This window comes from Oncorhynchus tshawytscha, linkage group LG33 (assembly GCF_018296145.1).
Source record: "Oncorhynchus tshawytscha isolate Ot180627B linkage group LG33, Otsh_v2.0, whole genome shotgun sequence".
NCBI classification, from domain to species: Eukaryota; Metazoa; Chordata; class Actinopteri; order Salmoniformes; family Salmonidae; genus Oncorhynchus; species Oncorhynchus tshawytscha.
The window spans coordinates 40,811,171-40,822,214 of NC_056461.1; the positions used below are offsets into that span (position 1 = coordinate 40,811,171).

Genomic DNA, 11,044 nt, shown 5'->3' on the forward strand with positions numbered 1-11,044 from the left:
CTCTCCCTTTACTCCTCTCCTTACTCCTCTCCTTTTCTACTCTCCTTACTCCTCTCCTTCCTCCTATCCTTTTCTACTCTCTTTTCTCCTCTCCTTACTCATCTCCTTTTCTCCTCTCCTTACTCCTCTCCTTACTCTCTCCTTTTCCCCTCTCCTTACTCCTCTCCCTTTCCCCTCTCCTTTTCCCCTCTCCTTACACCTCTCCTTACTCCTCTCCTTACTCCTCTCCTTACACCTCTCCCTTTACTCCTCTCCTTACACCTCTCCCTTACTCCTCTCCTTACACCTCTCCCTTACTCCTCTCCCTTACACCTCTCCCTTACTCCTCTCCTTACTCCTCTCCTTACACCTCTCCCTTTACTCCTCTCCTTACACCTCTCCCTTTACTCCTCTCCTTACTCCTCTCCTTACACCTCTCCCTTTACTCCTCTCCTTACTCCTCTCCTTTTCTCCTCTCCTTAGTCCTCTCCTTTTCTCCTCTCCTTACTCCTCTCCCTACTCCTCTCCCTTACACCTCTCCCTTACTCCTCTCCTTACTCCTCTCCTTACACCTCTCCCTTTACTCCTCTCCTTACACCTCTCCCTTTACTCCTCTCCTTACTCCTCTCCTTACACCTCTCCCTTTACTCCTCTCCTTACTCCTCTCCTTTTCTCCTCTCCTTAGTCCTCTCCTTTTCTCCTCTCCTTACTCCTCTCCCTACTCCTCTCCTTACTCCTCTCCTTCCTCCTCTCCTTTTCTACTCTCTTTTCTCCTCTCCTTACTCATCTCCTTTTCTCCTCTCCTTACTCCTTTCCCTACTCCTCTCCTTTTCCCCTCTCCTTTTCCCCTCTCCTTACTCCTCTCCCTTTCCCCTCTCCTCCTACTCTCCTTTTCTCTTCTCCTTTTCTCCACTCCTTTTCTCCATTCCTTATTCCTCTCCTTACTCCTTTCCTTACTCCTCTTCTTACTCCTCTCCTTTTCTCCTCTCCTTTTGTCCTTTCCTTACTCCTCTCCTTACTCCTCTCCTTTCCCCTCTCCTTACTCCTTTTCTTTTCTCTTCTCCATATCTTCACTCCTTTTCTCCACTCCTTTTCTCCATTCATTATTCCTCTCCTTACTCCTTTCCTTACTCCTCTCCTTACTCCTCTCCTTACTCCTCTCCTTTTCCCCTCTCCTTACAAAAATAAACTCTGTCTCCTTCCCCTCTCCTTACTCCTTTCCTTTTCTCTTCTCCTTATCTCCACTCCTTATCTCCACTCCTTTTCTCCACTCCTTTTCTCCATTCCTTATTCCTCTCCTTACTCCTCTCCTTACTCCTCTCCTTTCTCCTCTACTTACTCCTCTCCTCATTCTCCTCATCATTATGTTCTCCTCACCTGTATCTTTCTCTTACGTTGTTGTAGAACTATGTTCAACACATCTCTGTCTTTCTCACTCACTCTCGTTATTTGCTCACTCGCTCCAGTTCTCTGTCTTGCTCACTCGTTCTCCCTATCCCTTTCAAGTTTTTTAAAAATGTATTTATTTATTCATTTATTTTCACCTTTATTTAACCAGGTTGGCCAGTTGAGAACAATTTCTCATTTACAACTGTGACCTGGCCAAGATAAAGCAAAGCAGTGCAACAAAAACAACAACACAGAGTTACACATAAGAAAACGTACCGTCAATAATACAAAAAGAAAATAAAAATTTAAAAATCTATCTACAGTGTGTGCAAATTTAGAAGAGTAGGGAGATCAGGCAATAAATTGGCCATAGAGGCAAAATAATTACAATTCAGCATTATTACTGGAGTGATTTATGTGCAGATGATGATGTGCTAGTAGAGATACTGGGAGTGCAAAAGAGCAAGAGGGTAAATAATAATATGGGGATGAGGTAGTTGGGTGTGCTATTTACAGATTGGCTGTGGGTACAGTGATCGGTAAGCTGCTCTGACAGCTGATGCTTAAAGTTAGAGAGGGAGATATAAGACTCCAGCTTCAGAGATGTATTTTTTTTATATATATATATATATATATTTATATATATTTATTTATTTATATTATATATATATATATATATATTTATTTATTTATTATATTCATATATTTGCCACGTGCACATGATACAACAGGTGTTAAAACAGTTCAGTGGAATTCTTACCTTAAGAGTTTTTTCCAAACAATGCTGTAATGATAATAATATAGATAATAATAATATAGATAATACTAATAATAAAGATACTTTTAATAATATAAATAATAATATTAATATAGATGATAATAATATAGATAATAATAGCTTATAATAATAATAAAAATGTAGATCATAATAATAATAATATAGATCATAATAATATAGATAATAATAATAATAATAATATAGATCATAATACTAATAATATAGATCATAATAATATAGATAATAATGATAATAATAATATAGATCAAAATAATAATAATATAGATCATAATAATATAGCTCCTAATAATAATAATATAGATCATAATACTAATAATATAGATCATAATAATAGTATAGATAATAATAATAATAATATAGATCATAATACTAATAATATAGATCATAATAATATAGATAATAATAATAATAATATTGATCATAATAATATAGATAATAATGATAATAATAATATAGATCATAATAATAATAATATAGATCATAATAATATAGATAATAATAATATAGATCATAATACTAATACTATAGATCATAATAATATAGATAATAATAATAATATAGATCATAATAATATAGATAATAATGATAATAATAATATAGATCATAATAATAATAATATAGATCATAATAATATAGACAATAATGATAATAATAATATAGATCATAATAATAATATAGATCATAATAATAATATAGATCATAATAATATAGATCATAATAATTTAGATAATAATACTGTAGACCATAATAGTAATAATAATAATATAGATAATAATAATCATTTAGATCAGAATAATAATATCGATCAGAATAATAATAATATACATCATAATAATATAGGTCATAATAATAATAATATAGACAATAATAATAATATAGATTATAGATTATAATAATAATATAGATAATAATAATATTGATAGATAATAATAATAATAATATTGACCATAATAATAATAGTATAGATCACCTTAATAATATATATAATACTAATAATATCGATCATAATAATAATATAGATAATAATAATATAGATCATAATAATAGTGTAGATCATAATAATAGTATAGATCATGATAATAATATAGATCATAATAATAATATTGATCATAATAATAGTATAGATCATAATAATAATATTGATCATAATGTTAATATAGATCATATTGATGATAATATAGATCATAATAATAATATAGATAATAATAATATAGATAATAGTAATAATATAAATCATAATAATAATAGTATAGATCACAGTAATAATAAAGATAATACTAAAAATATAGATAATAATACTAATAATATAGATCAATTTAATATTAATAGTATAGATCATAATAATAATATAGATAATAATAATATAGATAATGATACTAATAATATAGATAATAATACTAATAATATAGATTAATTTAATATGAATAGTATTGATCATAATAATAATAGTATAGATCACAGTAATAATAAAGATAATACTAATAATATAGATAATAATACTAATAATATAGATCAATTTAATTTAATATTAATAGTATAGATCATAATAATAATATAGATAATAATAATATAGATAATAATACTAATAATATAGATAATAATACTAATAATATAGATGAATTTAATATATATATATATATATATATATTATAGATCATAATAATAATATAAATAATAATAATATAGGTAATATTAATAAATATAATATAGATCATAATAATAATATAGATACTACGAATAATATAGATAATAATATTAATAATATAGATCATAATAATAACATAGATAATAACAATATAGATCATAATAATAATAGTATAGATCAAAATAATAATAGTTTAGATCATAATAATGCTAGTATAGATAATAATAATAATAATAGTATAGATTATAATAAAATAGATAACAATATAGATAATAATAATAAAAGTATAGATCATAATAAAATAGATATAATATAGATAATAGTAATAGTATAGATCATAATAATAATATAGATCATAATAATAATGTCAATCATGATAATAATTGGATAGATAATAATACTATTAATATAGATCATAATAATATAGATCATAATAATAGTATAGATAATAATAATAATATTAATATAGATAATAATAATATAGATGATAATATTTATCATAATACAATAGATCATAATAATAGGATAGATAATAATAATAATATTAATATAGATAGTAATAATATAGATAATATTATTTATCATAATAAAATAGATCAGAATAATAATAGATCATAATAATAATAGTGTAGATAATAGTGTAGATAAATAATAATAATAATAATAATACAAATAATAATATAGATAATAATAATAATATAGATAGATATTAACACTACCTTTCAAAAGTTTCGGGTCACTTGGAAATGTCCTTGTTTTTGAAAGAAAAGCAAAGCAAAAAAAAATCTCCATTATAATAACATCAAATTGATCAGAAATACAGTGTACACATTGTTAATGTTGTAAATTACTATTGTAGCTGGAAAAGGCAGATTTTTTATGGAATATCTACGTAGGCGTACAGAGACCCATTATCAGCAACCATCACTCCTGTGTTCCAATGGCACGTTGAGTTAGCTAATCCAAGTTTATTCTTTTAAAAGGCTAATTGATCATTAGAAAACCCCTTTGCAATTATGTTAGCACAGCTGAAAACTGTTGTCCTGATTAAAGAAGCAATAAAACGGGCTTTAGACTAGTTGAGTATCTGGAGCATCAGCATTTTTTGGGGTTCGATTACAGGCTCAGAATGGCTAGAAACAAAAAACGTTCTTCTGAAACTCGTCAATCTTTTCTTGTTCTGAGAAATGAAGGCTATTCCATGCGAAACTGAAGATCTTGTACGCTTTGCACTACTCCCTTCACAGAACAGCACAAACTGGCCCTAACCAGATTAGAAAGAGGAGTGGGAGGCCCCGGTGCACAACTGCGCAAAAGGACATGTACGTGTCTAGTTTGAGAAACAGACAAGTCCTCAACTGGCAGTTTCATTAAATAGTACCCACAAAACACCAGTCTCAACGTCAACAGTGAAGAGGCGACTCCAGGATACTGGCCTTCTAGGCAGAGTTGCAAAGAAAAAGCAATACCTCAAACGGGCCGATATAAAGATTAAGATGGGCCAAAGAACACAGACAGTGTGCGTTGGGACTGTGTGTGCGTTGGGACTGTGTGTGCGTTGGGACTGTGTGTGTGTGTGTGTGTGTGTGTGTGTGTGTGTGTGTGTGTGTGTGTGTGTGTGTGTGTGTGTGTGTGTGCGCATTGTGACATTGTGACTGTGTGTGTGTTTTTTTTTTTTTCACCTTTATTTAACCAGGTAGGCTAATTGAGAACACCTTTATTTAACCAGGTAAGCTAGTTGAGTACAAGTTCTCATTTGCAACTGCGACCTGGCCAAGATAAAGCATAGCAGTGTGAACAGACAACAACACAGAGTTACACATGGAGTGAACAATTAACAAGTCAATAACGCAGTAGAAAAAAAGAGATTCTATATACATTGTGTGCAAAAGGCATGAGGAGGTAGGCGAATAATTAAAATTTTGCAGATTAACACTGGAGTGATAAATGATCCGATGGTCATGTACAGGTAGAGATATTGGTGTGCAAAAGAGCTGAAAAGTAAATAAATATAAACAGTATGGGGATGAGGTAGGTAAAATTGGGTGGGCTATTTACCGATAGACTATGTACAGCTGCAGCGATCGGTTAGCTGCTCAGATAGCAGATGTTTGAAGTTGGTGAGGGAGATAAAAGTCTCCAACTTCAGCGATTTTTGCAATTCATTCCAGTCACAGGCAGCAGAGAACTGGAACGAAAGGCGGCCAAATGAGGTGTTGACTTTAGGGATGATCAGTGAGATACACCTGCTGGAGCGCGTGCTACGGGTTGGTGTTGCCATCGTGACCAGTGAATTGAGATAAGGCGGAGCTTTACCTAGCATGGGCTTGTAGATGACCTGGAGCCAGTGGGTCTGGCGACGAATATGTAGCGAGGGCCAGCCGACTAGAGCATACAGGTCGCAGTGGTGGGTGGTATAAGGTGCTTTAGTAACAAAACGGATGGCACTGTGATAAACTGCATCCAGTTTGCTGAGTAGAGTATTGGAAGCTATTTTGTAGATGACATCGCCGAAGTCGAGGATCGGTAGGATAGTCAGTTTTACTAGGGCAAGTTTGACGGCGTGAGTGAAGGAGGATTTGTTGCGGAATAGAAAGCCGACTCTAGATTTGATTTTAGATTGGAGATGTTTGATATGAGTCTGGAAGGAGAGTTTACAGTCTAGCCAGACACCTAGGTACATTTAGATGTCCACATATTCTAGGTTGGAACCATCCAGGGTGGTGATGCTAGTCGGGCGTGCGGGTGCAGGCAGTAACGTTTGAAAAGCTTGCATTTGCTTTTACTAGCGTTTAAGAGCAGTTGGAGGCCATGGAAGGAGTGTTGTATGGCATTGAAGCTCGTTTGGAGGTTAGATAGCACAGTGTCCAAGGACGGGCCGGAAGTATACAGAATGGTGTCATCTGCGTAGATAGAGGTGGATCAGGGAATAGCCCGCAGCAAGAGCAACATCATTGATATATACGTGTGTGTGTGCGTCGTGACTGTGTGTGTGTGTGTGTGTGTGTGTGTGTGTGTGTGTGTGTGTGTGTGTGTGTGTGTGTGTGTGTGTGTGTGTGTGTGTGTGTGTGTGTGTGTGTGTCTGTGTGTGTGTGTGTGTCTGTGTCTGTGTGTGTGTGTCTGTGTGTGTGTGTGTGTGTGTGTGTGTGTCTGTGTCTGTGTCTGTGTCTGTGTGTGTCTGTGCAAGTCCCTCCATCTGTGTGTGAATGTTCATCTGTCCGTGTGTGTGTGTCTGTGTGTGTGTGTGTGTGTGTGTCTGTGTGTGTGTGTGTGTGTGTGTGTGTGTGTGTGTGTGTGTGTCTGTGTCTGTGTCTGTGTGTGTCTGTGTGTGTGTGTGCAAGTCCCTCCATCTGTGTGTGAATGTTCATCTGTCCGTGTGTGTGTGTCTGTGTGTGTGTGTGTGTGTGTCTGTGTGTGTGTGTGTGTGTGTGTGTGTGTGTGTGTGTGTGTGTGTGTGTGTGTGTGTGTGTGTGTGTGTGTGTGTGTGTGTGTGTGTGTGTCTGTGTCTGTGTCTGTGTGTGTGTGTGCAAGTCCCTCCATCTGTGTGTGAATGTTCATCTGTCCGTGTGTGTGTGTCTGTGTTCTCTTAACAACAGTGTGTGATTTCTCCCCAGCTCCATGGTTAATACATCTCTGGTGCAGCTCCCCCAGCCCAGCCTCTGTCACCACACACCAAACCTCAGCTGGGTGTGAGTATACATTTATCTATAATCCCAACCCATCTGTCTAGACATATATCTATCATCCCATCTGTCTAGACATATATCTATCATCCCATCTGTCTAGACATCTATCTATCATCCCATCTGTCTAGACATCTATCTATCATCGCATCTGTCTAGACATCTATCTATCATCGCATCTGTCTAGACATCTATCTATCATCCCATTCCATCTGTCTAGACATATATCATTCATCCCATCTATCTAGACATATATCTATCATCCCATCTGTCTAGACATCTATCTATCATCCCATCTGTCTAGACATCTATCTATCATCGCATCTGTCTAGACATCTATCTATCATTGCATCTGTCTAGACATATATCTATCATCCCATCTGTCTAGACATCTATCATCATCCCATCCTATCTGTCTAGACATCTATCTATCATCCCATCTGTCTAGACATATATCTATCATCCCATCTGTCTAGACATCTATCTATCATCCCATCTGTCTAGACATCTATCATCATCCCATCCTATCTGTCTAGACATATATCTATCATCCCATCCTATCTGTCTAGACATCTATCTATCATCCCATTCCATCTGTCTAGACATATATCTATCATCCCATCTGTCTAGACATCTATCATCATCCCATCCTATCTGCCTAGACATCTATCTATCATCCCATCTGTCTAGACATCTATCTATCATCCCATCTGTCTAGACATCTATCTATCATCGCATCTGTCTAGACATCTATCTATCATCCCATCTGTCTTGACATCTATCTATCATCCCATCCTATCTGTCTAGACATCTATCTATCATCCCATCTGTCTAGACATCTATCTATCATCCCATCTGTCTAGACATCTATCTATCATCGCATCTGTCTAGACATCTATCTATCATCCCATCTGTCTTGACATCTATCTATCATCCCATCGCATCTGTCTAGACATCTATCTATCATCCCATCTGTCTAGACATCTATCATCATCCCATCCTATCTGTCTAGACATCTATCTATCATCCCATCTGTCTAGACATCTATCTATCATCCCATTCCATCTGTCTATACATCTATCTATCATCGCATCTGTCTAGACATCTATCTATCATCGCATCTGTCTAGACATATATCATCATCCCATCTGTCTAGACATCTATCTATCATCCCATTCCATCTGTCTAGACATATATCTATCATCCCATCTGTCTAGACATCTATCTATCATCCCATTCCATCTGTCTAGACATATATCTATCATCCCATCAGTCTAGACATATATCTATCATCCCATTCCATCTGTCTAGACATATATCTATCATCCCATCTGTCTAGACATATATCTATCATCCCATCTGTCTAGACATCTATCATCATCATCATCCCATCTGTCTAGACATCTATCTATCATCCCATTCCATCTGTCTAGACATATATCTATCATCCCATCTGTCTAGACATCTATCTATCATCCCATTCCATCTGTCTAGACATATATCTATCATCCCATCAGTCTAGACATCTATCTATCATCCCATTCCATCTGTCTAGACATATCTATCATCCCATCAGTCTAGACATATATCTATCATCCCATTCCATCTGTCTAGACATATATCTATCATCCCATCTATCTAGACATCCATCTATCATCCGATCTGTCTAGACATCTATCTATCATCGCATCTGTCTAGACATATATCTATCATCCCATCCTATTTGTCTAGACATCTATCTATCATCCCATCTGTCTAGACATATATCTATCATCCCATCCTATCTGTCTAGACACCTATCATCATCCCATCCTATCTGTCTAGACATCTATCTATCATCCCATTCCATCTGTCTAGACATATATCTATCATCCCATCTGTCTAGACATCTATCATCATCCCATCCTATCTGCCTAGACATCTATCTATCATCCCATCTGTCTAGACATCTATCTATCATCGCATCTGTCTAGACATCTATCTATCATCCCATCTGTCTTGACATCTATCTATCATCCCATCCTATCTGTCTAGACATCTATCATCCCATCCTATCTGTCTAGACATCTATCTATCATCCCATTCCATCTGTCTATACATCTATCTATCATCGCATCTGTCTAGACATCTATCTATCATCGCATCTGTCTAGACATATATCATCATCCCATCTGTCTAGACATCTATCTATCATCCCATTCCACCTGTCTAGACATATATCTATCATCCCATCTGTCTAGACATCTATCTATCATCCCATTCCATCTGTCTAGGCATATATCTATCATCCCATCTGCCTAGACATATATCTATCATCCCATCTGTCTAGACATCTATCATCATCCCATCCTATCTGTCTAGACATCTATCATCATCCCATCCTATCTGCCTAGATATCTATCTATCATTCCATCTGTCTAGACATCTATCTATCATCCCATCTATCTAGACATCTATCTATCATCCCATCTGTCTAGACATATATCTATCATCCCATCTGTCTAGACATCTATCTATCATCCCATCCTATCTGTCTAGACATCTATCATCATCCCATCTGTCTAGACATCTATCATCATCCCATCCTATTTGTCTAGACATCTATCTATCATCCCATTCCATCTGTCTAGACATCTATCTATAATCCCATCCTATCTGTCTAGACATCTATCTATCATCGCATCTGTCTAGACATCTATCTATCATCCCATCTTATCTATCTAGACATCTATCTATCATCCCATCTGTCTAGACATCTATCTATCATCCCATCTGTTTTAATGTTATCTGCTGGTGACTGCAACTGTGCTGCTGGCAACAATTTAATGGCATTTTTTGCCAACGTTTGCTGACACCGGTCATATTCAACGGGTGTTGAGCATTTCTAAATTTGTCAGTTATTCTGCGCTCGGGCACACTCAGACGAGAGTGCTCTGAAATTGGAGTAGATAGCCAGAGCGAATTTAACAGCTACGTCTATCGACAGTTGTTGCAGTGACATCATAAACATTCTATTGAAATAGTTACTTGCGTAATGTAGTATTTGTTTAGACATGTAGCTAGCTAGCTAAACAATGAAACATAATCCCAACTCATAAAGTTTACAACCCTGCATGAATCTGCAGGAAACAAACAAACCAGGTTCAATATTAGCTAGCTAAAAATAGTCTATTACTAGCAATAGATATGGCTCTGAGATACGACAAATGTCACTACATAGATCATACACAAAGCTAGCTAACAGTACACTTTAACTTGAAATGAAAACGACTTTCTTACAAAAGTAGAAGCGTGTAATATCTGAAAAGCTAGCTAGACTCTCTTACTCATATACATGGATGGACACTTCTCCCTCTCTGTCAAATTGTAAGGGAGCGCGTAACTGGCGGCAGGGAAGTCAGGCGCAGGAGAGCAAAACTGGGTAATCAACAGAGCAGTTTTATACATAAAACCACCGGAAACCAGAACAACAAACAAATGGGTACAAAACCCGTCGCACCAGAGAAAACGTGCACATGCACTTACAATAAACAATTTCGCACAAAGACA

General features: G+C 35.4%; 1 protein-coding gene across 1 annotated transcript in view; it reads left to right on the top strand.

Moving 5' to 3' along the window:
• The window catches only part of LOC112230707 (relaxin receptor 2-like), a 206,495-nt gene that overhangs the window by 114,056 nt on the left and 81,395 nt on the right, over positions 1-11,044 (top strand). The window contains exon 9 of the mRNA XM_042311509.1: positions 7,427-7,501. Coding sequence (XP_042167443.1) covers positions 7,427-7,501 — 75 coding nt within the window. The remainder of the gene's footprint in view (positions 1-7,426; positions 7,502-11,044) is intronic.